The 25,702-nt window shown below is 32.3% G+C and overlaps 1 protein-coding gene across 1 annotated transcript in view; it reads right to left on the bottom strand.

Moving 5' to 3' along the window:
• SLC16A7 (solute carrier family 16 member 7) overlaps positions 1–24,409 on the bottom strand; it is a 31,002-nt gene extending 6,593 nt beyond the window's left edge. The window contains exons 1-2 of the mRNA XM_006923921.1: positions 24,196–24,409; positions 746–889 (exon numbers count right to left, since the gene is read on the bottom strand). Coding sequence (XP_006923983.1) covers positions 746–889; positions 24,196–24,409 — 358 coding nt within the window. The remainder of the gene's footprint in view (positions 1–745; positions 890–24,195) is intronic.
• Between the last annotated feature and the right edge of the window lie 1,293 nt (positions 24,410–25,702).

Here is a 25,702-nt window from a genome sequence, read left to right as displayed (position 1 = left end):
AATTTATTATTGAGGATAATAAAAATAGTGTTTTCCAAATGTACATATTCAGGCCAATGTGAGTCCAGAGACATGATGCATGAGAAACAATTGTAATCAAATGACAGTATGTCTTTCTAAAGTATTTGCGTTTAATGGCAATTGTGCCTTACAGAGCTTTTAAACAGAATGCTTTAGGTAAGGAAAATATGGGATACCTATACAAGTTGGTATCCCTTATTGTCCTTACCTAACGCATTCTGAACGCACTAGTGAGAACGCAGACACTGATAATTCTGTTGTTAAAGTTTAATCAGTGCATCTGGAAAATATCTTTTTGCCACCATTTTTAAACTATTAAAAGTTATATATATGTCAGATACTCTAAAGAGCAATAAGTAATAAAAAATAAATTTTTTAAAACGAAGCTATTTCTATGTCACAGAGTGTCCATAAAACCATCATACTGGTCGAAGAATAAAGGGTAAAACAGTAAAAACAGACCAAAGTTGTTTTGTTTTTGACATTTATATCATTGTACATTACATATCTGATAACTTGTTTTTTTCCATTTCTTGAAATGAGTTTGACTGAACATTCCATAGCTAGTATTTCAATGTACTAGATGAAAATAATTTAAGGTTGCATCTGACATAAAAAGGAAATGCAATGAAAACAATAAAAACATTCCGTTGTTCATGCTTCTTACAGAGTTTTGCAAACAACCTAAATGTTAAGAAGATAATAAGCTGAAAACAAAACTTACCTCCAATGAATCCGATGGTGAGGTAAAGCTCTAATACGCTGGTACTGAAAGAGGCAGAGACCATTCCCAAGCAGCATAACACACCTCCTACCATCACCACGGGACGGCTACCATATTTATTCACCAAAATACTGCTTATGGGACCTGCGGTAGAGAGGAGATGAAGAAATATTCAGTTGCTGGGTCATTTATTTATTTTAAACATTTGCTAATTTTGAAAGCTGAGAAAGCACATTTAATGATCAAAAAAATAGTAGTTCACATAGAATATAATGAAGACTTTTCGATACTTTCCAATCAGTTTGACTGGTTATTTTTAAATACATATATTTGTATGTACATATATATATATGTGTGTATATATATATATATGTGTGTATATATATGTATATATATATATTCATGTAAAATAATAAATTAGAAGTGTTTAACAGATAGTTTATTATGGCCATTCAACTTCTGATGGAAAAGTTTTTCAACAAGGCATAGCTAAACAGTCTAAATATCTCAAGTGCAGGTAAATTTATGTAACAAAAATTAAAGGATTATAGAAATGACTTGTATGTTAGAATTTTATTTTTTAGAATAATGTGTGTGTGCACAAATACACATACATGCCCTTAACTAGAGTTCAAATTTTTTTATTATAAAACATTTTTTTCTTTTATGATTTTTCTTTAGTATTATTATTTCTTTGATTCTAAGACATCAGTTGTTTCCATTTTTTTCTTATATTAGAAATAAAGATGTCTCACTCTTGATGGTCTCTTAACAATCTCTTCATCAGGTGGCAGTCATAAGTAGTAATGTAGCTATCATTACCTATGCATGCTGAATTTGGTTGTTATTTCTGTGGTTTGGCCGGACAATGGCAATATCTCCCATTTCAATCAAACCATTTGAGGCTCATTTGAAAAAACAACATGAAATTCTCATTGTCTGGAAATAGTCTGTTGACACATTCTGGTAAGGTCAATAAAGTACCAACCTCAAATTTACAGAATGGATGCAGTAGTTTAGATGGAATTACCAGAGAAAACGGTGGATCTCTCAATTAAAATACACATCCTCATCAGTGAAGAGAACAATTTCTGTGTGAAACGTGAACACTGAGACTTTAGACTCCACTAATTTAGAAGAGCCAGATACTGAGTGGGAAGAAGTTTTTGAAATGCTTTAATATTTTTAATGTATCTTTTCCGATGCATATGTTCATATGAAATATTCATAAATGATTAAAATGATTAAAACAATCTGTTTACATCTAGAAAAGCTCTTTTGATAATTAAAGTTCTAAATATTTACTGATTATTTAGATTAATTACAATAGTCTCTTCTCTCAGTATCATAGATATCACATATACTATTTTCTATGTGGTGCCTGGATAACTAACAAATGAGTTAACTGATTACTATATTTTATAAATGTGTCTTTCCAAAATGTGTAAACTGAAAATGGAAGATAGGCTATGCATCACAACTAAAATTGTAGTGTATGGAAAGTAATTATATCTATAGATTAGGATAATCATATTGAAGCTTTCTTCCATTATTGTGATTAATTAGGGTAGCTACTAAAAATGTCTAGAAGTGTTAGCATTTGGTTTTTTGTTTGTTTTTTGAGGAGGCTTTGATAATATCTACATTGGGATGAGTCAAGATGCAGTCAAAGTTCTAATTTTAAAAAATATTTTAAGTTATATACTTTAAATGATATAAGGGATATAGTTACACAATTCATCTATAATCTTTTCTCTAGTTTAAAAAAGATATACTTTTATAAGTGATTATTCAGAAATAATCAAAGCTTCTTACCCTTTAATATTACATACTTATATTATAAAATATAAAATATTTCTACTTTGTAATAGTTGATCAAAATTACAATTATGATATAAAATGAAATGTACTTATTTTATAAAGAATCTCTAAATGCTTAATATTATCTTGAAGAAGCATCTAACATTAGGTGTAAAACACAACACCATCCATTGCCCCTCCCCATCCTATAAGCAGTTTGATTTACTGTATTAACAAGACATAAAATTTCAAAAAAAATAAATCCTCATCAAACGAGATTTTTATTAAACATGAGCTAGCTTCACAGGTATCCCTTTTTGATGAGTCATAGGCCTAATCATATTCTGAGCTCATTCATTCATTTATTTATTTATTCAATCTTTTCAGAACTTTTTACTCAGCATGTGTTTTCAAAGTAATCATGATGTTTAATCATTAGTTGTCAAAAAAGAAAATTCTCTACCTGCTGAGAGTTATATCTGAGCCCACATCTAAGCTGAGCAGTTACTGTTCATCAAAATTCTTTGTTCTATTTGCTTGTCGAGCAGTTATAAGAAAATGATGTGCAAGAATAATGTTGCATTTCCGAAAAATTCCCGAAAGTATCAGAATGTATCTAAATCAGACTATCTACCCGCTAATTTATTTTGATCCTATTTTCCAATCTAAGAATTTTTAGTGTCAAGTATAATGACCATGTTCATGCTAGCTATGGAGTTGTAAAGGAGAGCATTATCACAGAGCAGTGTAAGGATCCCAATACTGTCACCCATATTTCAGTTACTTCTTTGTCTTCTAAAAGCTACTTCTGTCTTTTGTGTGTGGTTCCACAACACTTAGCAAAAGATTATGTATTCTGCCAAGGAAGCTTCTATGAATCCTTACAAATTAAGAGTTTGCCCACTCTTAAAACTGTTAGACTTGTAGCTGGTAACACACAGAAACAAAACACTTACTCTCCTTTTTATTCGTTTGAATCTTATTCATACTTTCTATTCTAAGATCTATGAAAGTAGCTGTCACATATACTATTATTATTCAACATTTATTGAGGTATTACTTTCTGCAGGCAGTGTGCTAAGAATTATACAGGCATCACTGCATGTGATTTTCATGGCAATCCGATGATATAATTGCTTAATTAAAGCTATTAACAGTTGATAAAACAGAGGTGTGCTAAGTGTTTAGATAACTTATTCAAGATCACATCAGTATAAGTGGTAGAATGTGGATATGAGCCCAGGGTCATCTGATTACAAAACTTGTATTTTTAACTGTTATGCAGAAAAGTGTCAGCACAGCAAGGGCTAAGATTGCCATCCATAAAAAGGCCTGCTTTCAAGGTTGGCTCTTGGCTGGTATCTGGGAACTTGGATTTCAGAAGTGTTCTCACCATTCCCTAACTGATAAGACTGGGCTCATCATGCCTAAAATGTTTTTCAATGTTGTTATGCTAAATATCTGCTTTCTTTCTGGGAGTCTGGAATTTTGGTACATGCCAGACAGAGAATGTTTAGGTGACCAGCAACACAACAGAAACCTTAAGCAGTGAGTCTCTAATGAGCTTCCTGGTTAGAAAACACTCCACACATTCTGACACAACTAATTGCTAAAAGAATTAAGCCCATCCTTTGTGATTCCACTAGGAGAAGACCCTTGGTAGTTTGTGACTGATTTCCTTTGTACTTTGCCCCATGTGCTTTTTCCTCCCCTGATATTGTTTTGCATCTTTTCATTGTAATAAATCATAGCCATGAAAAAGACATTGAGTCTTGTGAATCTTCCTAGCAAAGCATCAAACTCAGGTATGATGATGGGGTCTCTGAATACTATATCTCTCCTACTGCTAATTTTGAGTTTTGCAAAGAGTAGTTATAAACAGATGGTTTTTTGTTAATATTTTTTTAAATGTATGACCTACACACACACACACACACACACACACACACACACGGTCTATTGTTTTGTATATTGTTCTGTTCTGTAGACATAAACTCATAGTGCTTGTTTTAATTTCTTTTATATATTGCAAGAGTACATATTACATGCCATGAGAAAATTTGGAGAGTATGTTATATAATAAACATTTCATAAAATATATTTGATCAATCTAAAACCATAAATTGCAATTGACTATCAATTTGAGCTACACAAAAATTTTTATGCATAGCATAAACACTAACAGAAGAAATGATAAACTGCTATAATTTATTTTTATTTGCTTTATTTCCAATTTGTATATGTAGTATCCTATCAAATCAAATGATAAAAAGCAGTAGTGCAGGACTAGGACTAAGCTGTTTGCAATTTCAGAAATTTATCTGTGTTTACTAGTTTTGTTTTTGTTTTTTTTTTTTTTACTAACAGAGACTTTCTAAATTTGAAATATTTTACAAAGAGATTTTTTGAATTTGAAAACTGTTGCTATTTAAAGTGGGTCAGAGAGTGGGACTGTCTTCATTAACTACTTGTTTGCCCGAGGTCTATCTCTGCACTGAAGTAGCAATTGGAAATCTGCCTGGTTTCTCTCTCCCTATGACCTCTCTTTATTTAACTTGAGCAAAAACATGAGGAAAGAGTCCCTGACAGTTAGGAAGCAGCTATTGCATTTGCTTCTAGGCAAGATGACAACATAAATGTTACCCAGGTAAATCGTCAGCATGTTGCTCAGTAAGTGTTCTAGTTTAACTTACTAGAGCTGCTCCAGTGCCACAAAAGATGAATCTTTACGTCAGCTGAAGACACTCATGCTGTACTCATTCAGCATTCAACTAATATATTAAGTATATAAAGGTTTTGAGTCAGTGGCTTGAGTAGTTGTAGAAATCAAGAAAGGGATCGATTAACATGCTAGGTATACTTGGTACATAACAGGGACAGTGCGTACCGGGAGGTGACATGGTCTACAAACTTATCTTTGCATCTCTGCTTGAGATGTTCTCTCCTTTATATGTAAACAGTTTATTTGTCTCATACCCAGGTTTCCGCAGATAGATTAACTCAGATCGCTTACCATTCCAATAGATGAAGCTATCAAACTTTAATGAGGTATTAAATACTATTTTGAAAATACACCTATAAAACTAAAGCTCATTTTCCATGCTTTCTATATTAAACTGGCATCTTGTCAAAATTTTTTAATATAGATCAAAGGATTTGAAAGTGATCCTTCTCTACAGTTAAGGACAGAAATGCCAACTTCTTTTGTGTTGGTTATATTATTCTCATTTGGGAGAGACGTTTTCACTTCTTTAAGGCTGGCACAATGGCTACATAATAATAAAAATAACATTTCTTAAGGACTTGGCAGATTTCTAAGCTCTTCACATTATAAAATCACACTTAATCCTTACAACCCCTCTAAAAGTTGGTACTGTTTCTTCATTCCCATTTTATATATAAGGAACCTGAGGTGCAAAGTATTAAGTATTGCTCAAGCACTCTAACTGCCTATGGTAGCGATGTATACTCCTTTGAAGAGTTATTTCTCCCAGGAGGAAGGATTAAATCTCTTTTACATGCATGATGTTCATTTTTTAAAATAAAAATTTACATTTAATATTACATTGTACAAAATTTATACTTGACATTCTCTGCTCTTTGGAATAACGTTTAAGTAGATTTTAAAAAATTACTATATTTGCAAAAACTGTTAGTTCCCTACCCAAGAGCCATGCCTTCTGTCTTCTTCCTAACTGAATCCTGATTTTGCTTTATACCTAACCTCTGCCGTGAGAGCGCATGCCTAATATCTGGGGAGTGAATCATAAGAACTATAAGCCAATCATGATAGGACAATTCCCATTACCAAATATTGGTTTGAACATAAGCATTTGGAGACGATTTACATAGGGTGAAATTTTCCAGAGACTTCTTAGAAAGTATTTCTTCAGTCTTGTAAAGCAATATAGAACCTCTCCATATTTTCATGACAATGATGCCTGGAGGTTCCATAATCATCTTTGGACCATGAAGAGGGCTTGAAGATTAGACAGATACTTAAGCTCTTGATTAGATCAAAGAGCCAATAAATCAGCCAAGCCAGGAGCTGCCTTAAAATTTCCTTATTAGTTTACCGATGGACACTGGCTTCTTATCTACTTACAGTTTAAAATATCCCAACTAATATGATAATAGAAAAATTCAATTCTACTAAAAATTTCATAAAATCTGTTAATACCATCTCACACTAAAAAGTAGTTAACATGAACTAAATACTTTCTTTTCCATTAAAGCTTGAAAGTTTACTTAGTTTCAAATAATTATCTCAGTGTGATCTAACTATAGAACATTAAAAAGTGATTCTGACATTTTCCCCCATTTGTTCTACACAATTAAATGTTGGAATAGTTCAATCCCAACAGGATTTTTGAAATATGGATATATAATTCAGAATGCATCTGTCTTAGGTAACTAATAAACAATATGACCATTTCCAGATGATGCTAAAATGTTTCTGTTCATGGATAGTTTTCCCTCATAATTTTTGTTGTACATAGAAGATTGCATGAAGTTCTATGAAATTTTATATTCTTTCCTTCCACCATATTCTTCAAAATTAGGTTTAAATAACACTGCCATAATGCATTCCATGAACCCATCTGTCTAATGTAATCCTCCAAGCTTTTAATTGCTATACTACATTGTTCCTATTTTTCTTAAGATAGCAATAATATTCTACCTTGTGGTATACTTATTTGCATATTTGCATTAATCACTAGAGCTTCAACTCTTAGAAGGGAGGAGTGTAATTTTATTCATAAGAGACATAATTTATTTCACATAGGAGATAGTAATTATTTTAAATTTAGATTAAATTGTTTTCTAAGCTGATTTAGAATTGTCATATGATGCACCATCACTTAATTGGCATGATATCAGTATTTAATAGAGAAGACAAAGTTTTATGAGGATATTTAATCTACTAAGTTCCTTTCTCTTATCTAAACCACAAATAAACAAATAATACAACATATATGCCATATTAAAGGTCATTTTAGATATGTGTATATGATCACCATTCATCTTAACTCGTCTTTAAAAGTACCTTGGTTTATGAGTAAAGATATTTTAAGCAAACAAAATTTCTAACTAAAGTTATGAGGTCCACTCATCCCAACATTCTTACCACGATCTACTACAGTATATAATGTATATATAGGGTAGCTATAGATGTATCTGTATATGGCTGTGTGTTGTTTTGAATGCAAGGAACATAATACCAAGAGAATGTACTAATATTCTTTGTGCACCTTTTACATAAGTTCTAGTATATTATAAAGTACTATGGAGTAATAACAATTAGTATTCACTGCTTACTTCAGGAAAGTAATAATAACAAATATTTAAACAAGTCCTCCCTTGGTTAATTCTCTTGGTGAACAACTGTGCATCCATTTTCTTCTGCTTCTTCTTTTGGATTCCTTGAAGGAGTCTACTTTTCACTGGGCAGCCACATGCTCAGAGAATTAAACTCTATAATGAGGTAGGAATCAATTCCATTTTACTGAGAGAGCCAATCATGGAAATCTCATTCACTCTCCATTGCATGATTTAGGGCTAGGCTTACATTACAATTCCGGCCAATGAGACATGAGTGGAAATCTTCCCAGTGATTTCTGGGAAAGCTCTACTTTTCTTAAAGAGATACAAAGAAATCACTAACTATTGTCTTGTATGCTATATTGTCTTGAACCACATCAACCATCTTGTGAACATAAAGAGTTTTTCTCTTAAAACTCTTAACTGACTGCCTGAAGAAAAAACTAGCATACTAGACAGTAATTATTGGAAGTAAAATAGTTGCTTTAATATTTAACAGAAAAATCCATGTACGATGTTACCAAATATTTAACTAATGATAATGAAGACATTAACCAATCCACTTCCTGCTTCATATCCTTTTACTGTATCTTCATGTAGGTTTATTATGAAGTTAAGCAGCTTAAACTTCAGAGCCCTGCACTTGCAGGACCCTTTCAAGGTCCTGGGAGTGCTTAGAGATGTATTCACAAGGTCATATGTTTAGCAAAATCTGAGAAGACGCTTTTATATTTTTTCTCAAAAAAGTTTCTTTCAAATTTTATGATATTTCAGGGACTACAAAATCTATAACTACTCCTAGAAATGCCAGTATATTTTGGCTGCGATATAAACAAATGTTTGAGTTTAGACTTAGTTTCACAAAACCTGTCTGGATTGTTTTGTTCTTGGACTAGTAATCTTATTTGTGTACTTCTTAGCAACCATAATCAATTAATATGATTTATAGAATTGGAAAAATCCAGGTGCTAACAAAAACATAATTTTAGTTTCTCTGTGACCACTGCAAACAGAGGCAATCTATTTCTGTTCCATAAATAACACTCATTAGAGTGTTATCCTAATAACAGATTGTAAGAACATCTTCGTCCATAAAACCCCTAATTATTATGCTGTCTACTTTGTCAATATTCTTTAAAGGAAAACCAAAATAATTTTTGCTAGACTCACTCAGGTGCATGGGGGTAGAGCTGATCAAGAATGCCAACATGGCTAGAACTAAACTGATATACTCTTAAGATGCTCTTGATGACTATGACAATAGTAATGATATGCTAACTTAATCTGCTTTGGCTCGGCTCAACATTAAATATCAAAAACATCTTCTCATTCTTCTGAGCTTGTTTTAGACTTTAACTACTTTGGGGGTTCCAAATCCAAAATTTCAGACTAGAATTTTTTAATGACTATCAAACAGGACAAACAAGCCCTTTTTAGCACTTTCGACTCTGTATATCACTGACACTTCAAATCAGTTGAGTCACAAATATTGTTTCATTTGAGCCTCTGAAATAAAATTTGCTCTGCTCTTGTTTTCCTGACTTCATTCAATATCACTATCCATTCAATCAAGCCAGAAAGTTAGACATCATCCTAGATTACTCCTTGTGTTTCATAGCTGACATCAAATTAATTACAAGGTATTACCAATTCTATTTCCTAAATATATCATTTCCTTCTTTTCATCTTTGCTCTGTTTCGTTACATGAAGTTCACACGAACTTTTACTGGACACAAATAGTTGACCAGAGTGGTCTTTCAAAGAGCATATTATAGATCATGGTTTTTCTCTTAAAACTCTGAACTGACTGCCTATCAGCTTCAAAATTGATTAAATACTTTAAAAGGAGATATGGCCCATTCATTCTGCTACCGGTCTTCAATTTCACAATTTTTCACCAATTTTTTTTACGTTTTTCATGGTCTACTATCTTTGTGAATGCTGTTCTTTTAATATATCTTATAAATATTGAGAGTATACCATGTTTTAACATAATTCTAGACATTAACGATACAGAAAAAAAAACAAAAGAAAATTAAACTTCCTATTCTCCTAGCATATCCATTCTAATCCTTTCTGCTTGGAATGCCTTCCTTGCCAACATAGATGGTTGACATTGGCTTGGGGAAGAGAGAATGGGATGTTACTAAGCAATATACGTAAAGTTTCAATTAAACAAGATAAATAAGTTCTAGAAATCTGCTATCCAGCACTGTACATATGGTTAACAATACTGTATGACATAAAAAGTTAAGAGGGTAGCTCTCATGTTGTGTTCTCACCACAATAAAATAAAATTTTATCTAAAAAAAAAATTTTTAATTAAAATAATTAAAACCTGCAGGAGAAAATCAAATGATGAGGATGGAGAATCTGAGTGAGGATATAGCACAGAGTAATTCTTCCAGAGATTTGTTTGAGCCATTGCATCTTTGTTAGGGTATGATATTCATTTTGACTGGTACTACCTTTCTACCTTTGAAAAGTATGGCTAAACAAGTATGGCTAAACAGACATCATATCTAATAGCCAAAGTGGTGCTATTGTTTGAAATAATTTAATCCTCTAATTTGATGAATTTGGGGAAGTTTTCAAAGCAAAAAGTCTTCCTATTGTTGACATACCTCACTTTGCAAATGAGTTCGAATGCATTCTTTGTCTTGTTGCCAACAGCAAGCTGCCCTTCTCAGATTTCTGATAATGTCACCAGTTAGTCATTAGAACTGCAGTAGTCATTTGATGTTGACTAATATTAACTTCCTTAAAGTTTAGTAAGAAATTGTTATTAACTGAAATTCATGATTACCTATCTAACTGAGGGGTATCTATCTCCAAGCTGCTCAGCCACCCTATTCCACTCAAATTATATGCGATTGCTATTTTAATTTTTTTCCAAATCTCCTAAAATTTAAGCCTCTCTTTCTCCTACTCTGCCATTATTCAGCATATGACCTCAAACTACTCACTTGAAGAACACAGAAAATATCAAGCAAGAAATACTTCAACCTCCAGTGAACAATTGCATGTTTAAATTTATGTTTGAATATAATGCAAAACCAACAGGGCCACAGTCTCTCATTTAAAAACACCCTTGTGTTTACCTGTGATCAAGCACAGTGTATAATGTGTCACACAGCATGATGTTACATAGAATTAGCAGACTTCTAACTTAATCTCATCTTATTGCAACCTTTTTTCTTTTGAAATGAGTATATTTTCCTATCTGACATCAAGAAATAAAACCCATCAGAAACAGAACTCTTATTCCCTGTGAACTGTTGTAAAGTGGCTTCATTCTTTCTAATGGCTGCAATGCATCATAAACTCAAAATAAATTAGTGGCCATTAAGCCAGAGGCTCCCCACCATTTGTATTATAAATGATGCTTAGACATCAGGCATTACTGGAATCACCTTTCATCTGAAGAGTGATATTGATATCTTAAGCCAAAGCACATTAAAATGATCCAGTGAAGTACACTGACTTCAGGAAGGATATTCATATATTGCTTGTGATGAGAATAATACTTAGATTTCCTAGTAGCAAAAAACAATTCTTCAAAAATAAAAACTATATTTTTGAGGTAGAAATTAAATACGGCTCAAATTAATAGGACTTTTCAGGAACCTCATAGTAGTATACTATTTATACCACCGCAGTTTGCCACCTAAATCACAAAGCACACAGACAGCATTTAAAATGTATTCCTGAGTTATAAAATACAATTTTGCATTCATTTTTGTATTATGTTTTCAACTCTTTTCAAGTAATCTAGCTCTCCCACTGTCTGAGATTCCCCATACCACTCCTTCTGTCCTCAAAACACCTATCCTCCCTCTGCCAGAATCTACCTCTTCACAGTCAGCTTGTGGTGACACCAGAGAAGTCATCACCAGGGACCAGCTCAATTTTTCGTGACTGAAAACCCCACTCTACCTGAATATGCACTCTTATTCCTTCTCAATACGACATTTATATCCACTTCATATTTCCAATGATCTCACTAACAGAATTGTAAAACTCAATATCAGTTGGCTAAAGATCCTTTGTCATGGAACAAGTGTTAGGATAGATATAGATAATTTTGTCTCATGACCACTCCTTTTGAATATAATTTTTATTTGAATAATTAAATGGATTTAGTACGATTACTATAACAGCCTAGAGTTCCTTCCTTATTATTTAAAGTAACTTCGCATATCTCTATTCTGATCCATTTATGCATTGGCCATTAAGTGTAAATCTCTGGACAATCTTATTTCAAAATATTGTATCACAAAGTTTTTAAATTTTTTTCAGAGATGTAAGTAATGATTATTGAGTGGTGCGCTTTTGGAGGAGTTGAATTGTGGGTGCTAGATCTTAGGACAGGAAGAAGAAGCAGAACCTGAACATTCACGGTTAACAACCCAGACAGCCTAGAGGTGGGGGATCCAAGATTAGAAGTCAGATTTCCTGGTGCCCAGTTATCTGTAGCCTTTTAACTTTCAATGTTATTTCTTAACTTGCTCACTATTAACAGAGTCATGAAATCTCGTGGATCAGAAATTGGCCAAAAAGATTTTAGATGATATATTTCAGTATCCAAATGCAGTGAGAATAGTGATAAGATTGTCTGTCAATCTATACCTAAAAACTTTAAATATTCATGATGCAAAATAGTTTAAAATATTGGTAAAAGAACATACACTTTGGCTAACTGAAAATAGCCATTCTTTATATTTCAAAGGCCTTTCCCCAAAGAGTTCCAAGTTGCTTTTATTTTCTACATGGACACCATTGGAGTTTAGGGAAGCAATATGGAACTCCAAAGTCTAAGGCAACCGAAATTAGCCACATGGACTCATTCCTCACTACAACTTAGATAACTTTAAACACGGTCAAAGGAAAAATAAAATTGAGGTGAAAAAATACTTTTGAACTCTACCCACAAACTGATAGTTTTGATCCCTTCCTCATATCCCAAACGTGATTGAAATGGTTTAGTCTACATTCTTTCTGTGGTCTGCTGAGACCACACTAAATACAATGTGGCAAACTGTTCTGTTTTGAACAGTGCCAAGTAAACTGTCAACACTCAAAAAATAAATGATAAAAATAGGAACATGTGGGAGTCAGTTCAGGGAGAAATAAGCGAAATGTCTAAAAGGCTAAAGGACTTATTTATGAGATATGATTAAGAGGAAAAAAAATAAGTAGCTTGGTCAAACAATACTAAGGAGGGTGATGGAATAACTGCTAGTATTTTTTGGAAGGCTTAAACATGTTGAAAACTAAAAGATTATTCACCAAATAGGATAGTAATAATAATCACTTTAGACCTTACATTTCTTCAGTACAATTTTCAAAATACATCTCACTTATCTCAGAGTGTAATTAAATAGTACAGAAATTATTTTAAATCTATAAAACTTTTTGTGGTGAAAATAATTTGACTAAGGGCAGTTATTTCTAATGGAACAATGTTATGTACTATTTTCAATAGGAAAAATGAGAATTGACCCAACAAGGAGAAATAATCCTGAGAGATGGCACCACAAAAGCCCAGAAGTCAGGAGCAGATGCCTTCAGTCCTACCACTGTTACTCTCTATGTGGCTTTTGGAAAACTCATAACTTTCTTAAATCATTTTTTATCTGTAAAGTAAAGCAGCAGTCAAGTGGAAGAGACTTTCCTTCACTTTGTAAATGTGAATGAATTCACAAAATTATGATTCAAAGTGTGAAATGTTTCTTTAAATAATATTAAATTATATGGATTTGGAAATGGATTCTAGCTGTTTAAGGATAAACTATACCAATAACGTGATACACTAAGTACTCATCAGCTACATTCTATCCCTTCATTTATGAATATTAGCAAAAATATTCCCTTTATCTCTGTGATTAAAGATGAATGTGTTCTTAAGGGAAAGCATTTATTCAATAATATTGGTATACTATAATTCTTGGGCACTGGAATATCAATAGCTATCATTTTTTGAGTAATTCGATACATAGTAGGAAGCATGGTATAGTACATTTTGCAAAATTTATCTAATTTACCTATATTTCATAAACTAAAAATTTTCTATTTTCACCTTCATTTCACAAGCAAAAAGAACCTATATGGGACTTTGTTATTGCTATATTCTTAAATGCACACATTCCATATACATCTGAATTTCAAAGAAATTATTCCTACAATGCAAAAATATCTCCACTATCTCTTGAAATATACTTTTAATAAAAACATTCTCATGACATCATTAACTAGTTAATAATGCTCTATATAATTAAATTACAGAGTCACATTGGTGTCTTAAATTCTAGCCCTATTCTATTTTACAGCTTGGCAAACATCTCAGATATAAGGACACAACTGATTCCAGCAAGTCTACCACAAATTCTATCATATAGAACATATGATATATTTAATTGGGCAGTAATACATCAGATTAGCAAGGTCAATGATAATTTTTATTTCTATAATTGATATACAAATCTGAAGACTAACCTCAGGATAAAATTGAGATGTGCTTTTTTAAAAACATATTGTATATATTAATGTTATTATTCTTATTTAATAACTTTTTTCTTTCTGCATACATATATGCATTTGAAAATTGATATTAAACTATGACAACAAGCTAAGCTTTCAGGGGAGACATCTGATATGCTCTTTGGCTGGTATGAAAGGTGAAACAGCATCCTGCTTTACCACATTAACAGTATTATTTATTCCACTGTCATCTAATCCTCAGTACTAGAATAAGAGATGGACACAAAAGCTGTATTCTATTGATGATCTACAAAAAGCTACTCTGTACTTCCATGGTCTTTCAGGTCTTCCTATTCCAAAGTTTTCTTGGAACATGTACATGACTGCTTAGGAGCTGATAAGCTATCTATAATATTTGTCATATATAAAGATTTATATATATACACATTATATATTACATGTAATGATATTATGTATAAATATATTTTTATCTCCACAATTAAAATTTTCACTGTCAGCTTTTATATCCTGCATGCCTGTTTAGAAATGAAAAGAGAAGGATTTATACAATATTCTCTAACTATAAGCAGAATACTACTTAGATACATGAAAAGAAAGGCAATAGAAAAATTTTAAAAAGCTGTGCAAACAGAAAACAATTAAAAACAAATAACGATTGTTTTAGAATTTTGTAATAGAAAATAGCTGAAGGGTTTCAGAACTTGTAAGAGAATTTTCTGCATATTTATATTGTGACCTCATAATATCACAGATTCAATCATTTTTACTTCCCTTTCTTCCTCATTGGATGAAACTACAGGTCAGGGATCACGTCTTTTTCATCTTTGTATATCAATGTTTAGCATAATTCCTGGTACATGGTAGGAGCTCAATACATGTTTATGAAATGAAATAAAAAATATGAAGTCATGTGGGTTCTAAGAAAGGAAGTGACTTCTGAAAAATCACACTATTATACAGTAGCATAGCTAGGCATAGAACTCAGTCTTTCACAGCTTATGTTAGAATTATTACAATAATTTTGATAATGATCCATTTGCTCATTCCTTCAAAAAATATTAAGCACCTACTACTGCCAGGGCATATTTTAGTGACATAAGAAGTTTGTACTATCATGACTGTTCCTTTTTAATAATAGAAAGGTATATTTCTATTAACATGAGAACTAATTATACCTTCATAAGACTATATTCTATTTCAAGAAAACAGACCAAGTTCATGAATGTGTGCTACAAGGAAAAAAAAAAGTGACCTATTAAGAAGTTTTAGTCAACTACAAATACATAAGTAACAATAACATAAGAAAATTCCAAACTAGGACACATCTATTGTCCTCCTAATTCTGTGTTCTTTTGACAGCAATGCCATAATGGATTTGATGGACAATATGGCTGTTGCACATTACCTCAACCTGAAGATTAGGAAAGAAAAAAATGGGGAATAGTGGTAAGAAATTCTTATATCACTAAAACATGAAAGTGAACAGAAATATGAACTTTAATTAAAGTCAAGAGTATTAGTCCAGTTTATAATATTTCCTTGAAAATTAATATGCTATTTCATTCTTAGTAAATTTGTAATTCAACGATCTCCAATATAGCTGGACTGCTAAGAATACAGATTAAATACCTGTGTTTATGTCTAGTTATCATTCATAAATTTATCAAAGCTTCATTTGGTTCTGTTAAAAATTTGGTCTAATTCACTTTTTATTGAGATCATAAATTCTATTGGGTTATCATTCTCTTATATTATAAAATTTACCATTTCAGGTTTCTCTTGGGCCCTATTTTTCCTTCTCCTTTCTCACTGCAATTCCAATATTGTAGAATTTAGTTAACACGTTTATTCACATAATCCATACCCTTCAGGACATTATATCGTTTTATTATCTTTTCTTAGACTTGGTATTTTTAGCTTGTAAAGACAAAATCTAATTTATCTGTCTTGATAGAAGTATTCTCTATTTCAAAAACAACACAAACTCACAAATATGTGTTTTCGATCATTTTAGTTTCTCCATTTTGAATTTTCTCTGGCTGTATTATGTTATTGAGTATGGTACTCCATTTTGTGCACCTATTGTGTTAAAATCTCTTAAAAATGCATAGCCATTCATAGCAAAAGGAGATAAAATGCAATGGTTTCTCAGCAGTTACAATGAATTTTGTGAGTTATTTATTCTCACATAAGATAGATTTTCTCAGCCTATTGCATTAAAAAGATAAGAAATGTGGAGAAAGAAACCTAGAAGATAGAACATAAAGCATGGAATAAAAGTTAAACCATCAAACCTAGACAATGTCGAAAAGAAATACAGACAAAATTTTGCCTAAGTAATAGAAAGATGAATCTTTTAATTTCTATAATTATTTTAGGTCGAAATCTAAGGCAACATTGGCATATGATACTTTCTTACCTTCTTAATCCATTTTTCATAGTTTCCATGCTGGAGATGCTGTCCAGGTATTTGGATAATTTTGAATTTTCAAAACACCTTAAATAAGCTCAATGCTAGAACACTACGTCAAAATACACAAATTTAGATGACACATATGTTAGCCCAGATAACCACATGGTTCTTTCTTGTGTTTAATTAGGGGAGTTGAAAAGAATCAACAGAGTTCAGAACTAGATACTCATGAAAAAATGCATGAACATTTTATTTATAAGGAATTGAAGCAGAGATATATTGAGTAACTTGCCAGAACTACACAGCTAGTAAGTGGTAGTGTGGGAATCTCAACATAGCAAAGTCCAAGTCCATGCCCAAACCACTCTACCATTATGTTATACTACCTCTGAAAAGAAAAAAAAAAAAAGAAAAAGAAAAAAAGCGGAGGCTTCTTTTGTTTAGGAATTTAGTCCACAAAATCAGTTTTTCACCATTGAAAGTGGAATTTTCACTTAAAAACCAATGATCATGCACTAGAAAGGAAAAAGTGAAACAAACTGCCAGTGGAAAAAAAGGAACACCTCTTAAAAAATACACAACAACAACAAAAAAATTACAGTTGGATGCTCATAAATATTATATAGGTATCACTGAAGATAAAACTAATATTCAAATGGTTAGTTAATTTAATTTGGGTCTTATTAAATTCATTCTAAGGTAAAAAAAATATGACAGCTAAAGCAATAAAAAAGTATTGTCTGAAACCAAACAGAAATTTGGGTTCTTTCTGAGAAGCTTTTTTGCCACTACTACTGATTCCCCAAAGAAGAATGAATGCCAAAAATATATAAAACAAAAAGCATTTCTATGTTCAAATTTGTTTCTTCATAAGTAGATAAATTTTTTTTAAAAACCTATATACAATAATTATTTAACATTAATGGCTATTTCATTCATTTTTACCTAGGAGAATAAAATTAGTCAAAGAGACAAAATAAGAGGTCACAGATATGAATTTAAAAACAAACTGAATAAAAACAATTTCCTTTTTTCTCCCAGAAGCATATTTTGGAATGTTAATAGTATGCACGGACCATGCTATTTTATCAGGGAAAGCAATTTCATAAGTACTCAAGAATCGCCTCAGGCTTCCAGTTCAATTGTGTTTGAAATAATATGGAAGCCATCTTTAAGGAGCAGAGGTTATACTGCCCCTGAAAAGTTTTATCCAGCTTCTAAAACAGATCATGTTTAATTTAAGGAACACCTCTAAGTAACATTTTTGCTACAACATAAAAGTACTTAATATCGTTTCTTGATAGGAGCAGTGTTCATGAGAAAAGCTTTCTCATTTTATCTGAGTAATCTCATTAAACTTGTTATTCTTTGTCTGAAAAGGCAAAATTAACTCTACATAGATATTTTAAGTGTATTTTACACCAATCATGAAATACTCCTTGTACCAAGAAGGATTTGGAAGGTTAATGACAACCTCTAAGTGTTCACAATCACTCTAAATGTAGATATTAAAATTCGACCCTTTGAATACTTCTGATAAAGGAAAAAAGAAAAAACAAAGTTTGTCCCGGATAAGAAGAGACAAAGACTATACAGAGGCTTTGAAAAGTTCCTCAGTCTCTAGATCCATATCTACTCTTTGGATGATAGACATCTGAAACATTGAGACAGACCTCTGTTTCAAAAAATAGTTTCTGTAGCCTAGTTCTTTCCCCAAGCCAAATAAGTAACCATCACATGGATTTCACAACTCTCATTTCCATAGCACACACCATTTACTCTTTCCACTAGTATTACAATATCTTATACTAGTAGAAAAAAAAAATCTCAAATATTTTTAACTTACTCTATGATTTTCTTTTCCCTCCTAATTAAAAAAAAAAAAAAACTAAAAAGATGCTTTCATGATTTTGGTCTATAGATGGTTCTTATGCTTCTGTATCAATGCAAGTCATGAACGTGAACATTGTGTTATCTAGTGGAAGTTTGGAAAAATTAAAAGAAACTCCAAAAGAAACTGACACATATATAATATTTTTCCTTTTGTTTCCCTTTGTTCATTATCTAGATTTCACTCATAGTTTTATTTACAGATTTTTTTTACTCATCACCTGAAGAGAACTGATGAGCCTAAAGTATTTTCAGAGTTCTATTTACTGGATTTATTCTTCAGCCTTCCAAGAATGCACATTCACTGCTGGGGTGCTGAGAAAGTATAAAGCTTGCTTCCATTCGGTCTCTCGCATGAATGTCTAATCTAATTATAGGTTACATAAGCGATGAGGCCAAAGAAGATAAACCAACATAATACTATAGTCATTAGACATTCCCAGAATATTCAGAGCACATTTTAATAAGAACAACGAAGGCTATGGAGCATCACTTTAGCATCAGTCTTCAAAAATCTATCAAAGCTTTACACTTAATGCTGTCCAAGTGACTAGTGACTAAATGTATCTATTATTACTTAAATAGCGAGAGAAAGTTGTATTCTTTTAGTAAGAACCAGTAAAATCCAGGGTGATAATCAAAGTCTATCTACATAAATGCTAATGTAAATTAGCTTTGTGGTTGTACAGACTTGTCCCAGTCCCAGAAACAACAAATAAAACAACTATAATACAAATATTGGGTAACCCCAAATCTTTTTACACAGCACAGGAAACTAATTCTATCAGAGAAAAAGTCTACAGGTATGATTGATCCTCATTACCTTGAATTCCATATTATCTAACTTGCTTATTCACTGAAATTTATTCATAACCTCCAAATCAAAACTCGCAGTGCTTTTTCAGTCATACATGGAGATGTGCATAGTGGGGGAAAACTGGAACCACCTGACATGCACGTTCCCACCTGAGGGCCAGTCTCTCTCATGTCAAATCTGGAAGTGAAACATGAGATTGAGATGCTGGTAATCATCTTCCCTGTATCAGGGAGAGGATATCAAAATAAATAAAGCTACCCCACTGGAAAAAGCAGAGCAGAGAGGAGAGAGAGCAATGTGATAGGCAAACAGAAATCACTGGTACTGGTTGACCTGGAAGGCACTGGTACTTGTGCTGCTCCTCTGATTCAAATGCGGGAACATTTCTGTTTAGACCTAAAAGGCTTTGAATCAGGTTTCTGTCATTCTGCAACAAAAATACATCTGCATAAAACATCTGCATAAAAACGGGAACATTTCTGTTTAGACCTAAAAGGCTTTGAATCAGGTTTCTGTCATTTGCAACAAAAATACATCTGCATAAAATATGTAATAATATAATAATATGTTTTAGAGAAATTTTAAGACAAAAACCAGAAGAGATATTCTTGCCAGGCCATATATTAATAACTAGGTTCTTTGTATAAGTCAGTAAGTGAAATGTTCACTATCTAAAGCACACATATAGAAAAAAAAAAAAAGGATTCAATAAAATTTCTTAAATTTTTGTCTGCTGAAAATAACATTTAATTATAATCCAATATTATTTGGACTAGATTATCAGCCCTTCATAGGGAAAGTATCTCCTGGAAAACTTTCACAGGTCTAAGCATATTTGTGATCTGTCCTTGATCTCTGCCTCCTTCCACCCCTGTCTTGAGAGGGACAAAGGGACCTCTAATCATAGAAAGCTGAATGGGCATGATTTGATCCCTACATCTGTGCCTCTTACTTTTATTCCAATGAAAACTGGCAGTGATGATTTCCACTTATACCTCTTTTTATATTTGAGATACTGAAGCCTTCCTCTTCTCTAACAGAGATCAGAAGAAGTAACAAACATATCGCCAAACTTCTTATGACATAGTATATACACTAAATGACATCCCGTAGTCTGTTCTAGTCCCCACTTATAATTTACATAATTATTATTATACTTAAACAACAATCTAAGCCTTCCTGCAAGGTGAGCCAAAGATCTTCCCTTTGTAGCCACGTCCTGTGGAATAAGGTTGCTGCAGTAGGGAAGAGGGAAAAGGAAGATGAGCACCAGCTAGAATTGCCTTATCCAGGTGTCCAGTGATGACATACATCCTTGCACTCACATTTCATAGGTCAGAACTTGTCACTTGGTCACACACAACCTAAGTGTAAAGAAGCTGGGAAATACATAGAAGCTCATGGCTAGATAGTGAGCATAATGGTTTCCCCCATACCGTACTGTATTTCCTAGGAAAACTTTAGCAATATCTATGTTCATGGATGGAAAAATGATCTACCATGGCATAGGTTTAAGGGGGTACCCAACCTGCTTGCTCAGGACTGTCCAAGTAGTTTCAAGTTACTGGTACTTTCTGGTTTATGTAAAGCTAAGATGAAAGCCCTACCTATTTCAAACATAGGAATAGGCTTATTTTTATTATTGCTGCTAAGATACAGCCTTATATGACTTAATAGTTTCCTTTATTCTGCAAAATATTTAGAGCACAAAGCAAAATAATACAATGTGCTTATTTACACTTAAAAACAATAGAAAAATACACCTTGTATATTATGGCCACCATCCTCCTATGCCTAAAACATTTTGCTTCTTGACCCCCAGTAATATAAACCCAGTGGTCTAATGCTTGGTCCCTTCATAGTGTAGTCCCGTCACAAAACCATCATCATTACTTTAGCACAATTGGCAGTCACTGCTCACAGAAAATAGAAAAGTTACTATGGAGACAAAGACAATTCTCCTTTCTATAATGGTTGATTCTTCCAAGACATAACAGATATTACCAGAAGAATAACATGAGGCACTCACAGAGATTGGTGGTCCCAAATCTGTGTTCGGTAATTATTTAGCTAACCATGTTCACATTATTTTTTGTTAGAGTAACAAAGATAAACATTGTACTAAAAGGTAATCCTATGTAATCACTGTTTACAAAATAAATCTCTATATCCATCTAAACAATGGAAAGTTTAAATTGTAATATGTTTTTTACTTCTACTTAGTGCTTTATCAATGGGGTGATCACTCTGCTTGACCTCTTTGCTGAAACCCGTTAGAGCACCAGGAGACCATATGGATGGCCAGATGGGTTGTGTAATTTAATGCCATTATTCTAAGAATGAAGTAAGGGATAAACATAATTTGCATTTTTTCTATCCTTCCTGCATACCTTTTATTAGTTTCATTTTTAATTCGGACATCAGACGGGAAGATAATAATACCTTGTTACCAAGGCCCAGATGCCAACTAATTACTACAAGAGACTCCAGCCCTGACATCACAGGCCAGGCCTCTGAACACCCTCTGTCTTACCCAGTGACCCCACCATGGTGATTAATAGCTTGAATACTAAGCCCTAATGAATGTGTCAGATCTTAGATGTTCTCTAAACTAACATAATTAGCATTACATTGAACAGATTATTTCAGTCACATGGCATAGAGAGTCCTATTTCATAATAAAGTACATACCTTTTCACCTGATGATCTTTGAATTTATTTTATAATCATCAACTTAAAAGGCCCCTATAAATAGAAATCTTTCAAATATTAAAGACAAATTTAAATATTTTTAAATTGAATGTTGCTTTTCTTCTACAAAAGTGAATCCCTATGTTGTTCATAGAGTGCAGTGGTTTTCAGAGATGCTTATTGAAATGCAAGTTTCTGGACTCGACTCTACCAACAGAAATTCTGGTAAAAAAGGGTTTGGAATCAGACCCAGGGCTATGCATTTTAACAAGTGATCCATGTTTCAGAAGCAGAAAATGTGGACTACATCTGAAAAAACACTGCCACTTTAGTAGCAGGACAAACATCTGTGTCTTAGAGCATATGAATCGATCAGACTTTTTTGTTCTAAATAGTGTGTTCCTGAAAAATTTATCTGCATCCACCTAAGAGGAATTGTTTTCATACTGAGATTACAGTTTTAAATGTGCCAACATTTTTTTCCTGTGGTTAAAAGATTAAAAACTAATTATCAGGAGAAGACATGGATATTATTTCCAACAAAACATATAAGTGTATGAGGTCTCCATTCAACAGTGGACATGGTACTTAGCAACATGTCTATCTTGTAGGCAGTGGGCCCGGAATTGCTTTTCCACTTTTAAAGGAAATTAATGTAAAATTACTGACAGAAAGTGTAAACACAGAAAGTGGAAAACACGTACAGGATTATTGGAATATCAATTTTTACCTTGGTAGTACCATAAAGAGACAATATCATAGAGAATAATTATTATGTCACTAAACAAGTGACCTTGGTGGATGAAGCACCTGAATTAGGTCTGTAGAAAGCCTGGCCTAGATCTGACTCTGTCACTTTCTAGAGGTAAAGAGGAAGATACAAGAAATCAGAAGACCATAGTGATGAAGCGTTTGGTGTCTCAATTTCTATCTACCACTGATAAGCTGTTTGACTTGGCAAAATGATTTTAACTACTTCCTCAGCTATAGAAGAGAGAGAATATAATACTTATTTTATAGCTCATTAAGAGGATTGGGTCATATAACACATAGCAAGCATTTAGAAAGGCCTTAGCTGAAAGTAAATACTAATAGATATCGGGTATTTTTACTAATGGTATAGCTCTGTCACTATGAGCCATATTATCTTCACCTGTAAAGTAAGAAATTACACCACATGATTTGTATGATTTCCTTAAGAGCTTAGATGCTGAGTCTATACCTATCTCTCAAAGTCAAATACGCAGTTGAAAAATGAAAACAAATCTAAATATTTTAAATAATGACTTTTAACAAATCTAGAAGATGGTCTAGTCTGCTGTTCACATTTATTTAAAAAAGATAGATGACATAATAATGCACTAATGCCAATATATATATTTTTAACATTCAGAAGTGACATGGCACATTGATTCATTCATGAATTACATCCTCATTTGAACATTAAATGTAACAAGATAATTGTAAGGTGATCATTTAAATTTTAAAATGTCATATTTAATAACTACTAGAGAGGTAAGAAATTATTTCTATCACACAAACCTGAATGGATCCAGAATGTACATGATAACACTCTAGTTTTACATCTTAGGATGAAGTACTTCATATACTTCCCGGGCTTATAGATTGTCAACAACTTGAGTTTCTCATTCAGAAGAATTTCTATCAACTGTAGCAATAGTAAGAAATTATACTAACACCATAGTAAATACTTTCTTCCAAATTAAGTGGAAAAGTACCTCTTTTGGAAGTCGCATAATTTAGTAAATCTTACTTTGTGCAAAGAAATCCTCATCCATATAAATATACCAATAAGATCAGAATTATGTAAATAGTTCAAGGCAGTTGAATTACTAAAATTATTAAAAATTTGATTCTAATTATACTTTTAGTTGATTTTAAATGACACTAATATGAAAAACAAGGCTTTAATATACCAAGAAAGTATATGTAAAACATTGTGGCATGGAGAAATTGTCTTAACACAGAATTTTATGGATTCCAAAGAACCTTACCTCCTGCGTACATAACAGCCAACATAATCGATGAAATCCATGCAATTTCACTGTAGGAAGTGTTGAATATTTGCTGAATTTCTTTGAAGAACACCGTGATGGCTTTGGGGAATGCGTATGAAAATCCAATGGAGATAAAAGATGCTAAGTCCACTACCCAGCCCCATCCTCCATCAGGAGGTGCAGACTGTGGGGTATCTATGACTACTGGCATTTCTGCTCTTCTTTTTGAAATTCAAGTAACCTATATTAAAATAATGAAACAATGGTTTAAAACATATTTTTATTTTCATGTATCACTCTTGACAGTCACCAAAATAGTATTTTTCGGTTGTAACTACAACTATATAATTTTTCATGAATATTATTTTAATACTCTATACTCAAAAAAATATCATAAAATTTACCCCCAAAAATGGAGTGGGGTATGTAACTTTGACTGTTATGGACTAAAACTTGAAAGCATTTAATTTTTTTTATGGAAACAAAAATTACTCAAGAAGAAGTTAAGAATTCAGCTCAGTACTGAAGTACTAGCAAAAAATTAAAGCTATCACAATCTGATTTCTAAGTATACAAAAAATGGGGCTAGCATCACTTAAAACAATACTTTTTTAATCTAAAATATTTGTGACTTCTATATACAGAGGTTGAAAAGGACCATTTATTAAATCTGATGAATTATAAAGAATTAAATAATAGGCATATTTTAGAATTTCACTTTTAATCGAGAACACATAAAAATATTTCAGCACACATCTACTTTCTAAACTTATAGGGTTAGAAATTGTATAGTTCTAACAAATTAAGTTAACTTTAATGCACTTCCAAAAAGTGGTACTACCTCTATCAATTTATAAATAATACCTTTCATGTATTTTTATAACAATGAAATTCTCTCAATTGAATGGATGGTATGTTATTGTTTATTAAAAGAAAGGTACATTCTTTTTAGATATTCCTAGGAAAACTTAACTGCTAGCTTTATGGTACAGAGTACCCACTACCTGTGGAAGAATGATTTTTCATAATTTAATACAATTGATATTAAATTAAAAACATCTTTATTCCCTAACATCAACTTTTTTTTGTATCCTGCAACTTTATGTAATTCCTTGATTAATTGTAACGGTTTTTTGGTGAAGTCCTTAGGGTTTCTATAATATAAGGTCATGTCATCTGCAAATATAGACCATTTTACTTCTTCTACTCCAATTTGAATGCCTTTGATTTCTTTTTCTTGCCTAAATGCTCTAACCAGGATTTCCAGTACCTAATCACCATTTGTTTGTCCTGATCTATTAACTGATACATGTAGATGACATGAAAAGACTTGTATGTCTTCAATATATTTACAGTTGGCTTTATAATAATTTTTGCTTTTTTAGAAACAACAAGAATTATCTATATATTTAATTTGAAATTAGGCTTCTCCTTGGTCATCAGATAACCCAGCCTGGTAGGTTTATGGTATGTGAGCACTGAAAATAATATCTTTTAAAAAGTA

Source organism: Pteropus alecto, unplaced genomic scaffold (assembly GCF_000325575.1).
Source record: "Pteropus alecto unplaced genomic scaffold, ASM32557v1 scaffold76, whole genome shotgun sequence".
NCBI classification, from domain to species: Eukaryota; Metazoa; Chordata; class Mammalia; order Chiroptera; family Pteropodidae; genus Pteropus; species Pteropus alecto.
The sequence above is the reverse complement of the archived record's forward strand: the minus strand, read 5'-3'. Positions and strand labels throughout refer to the sequence as shown.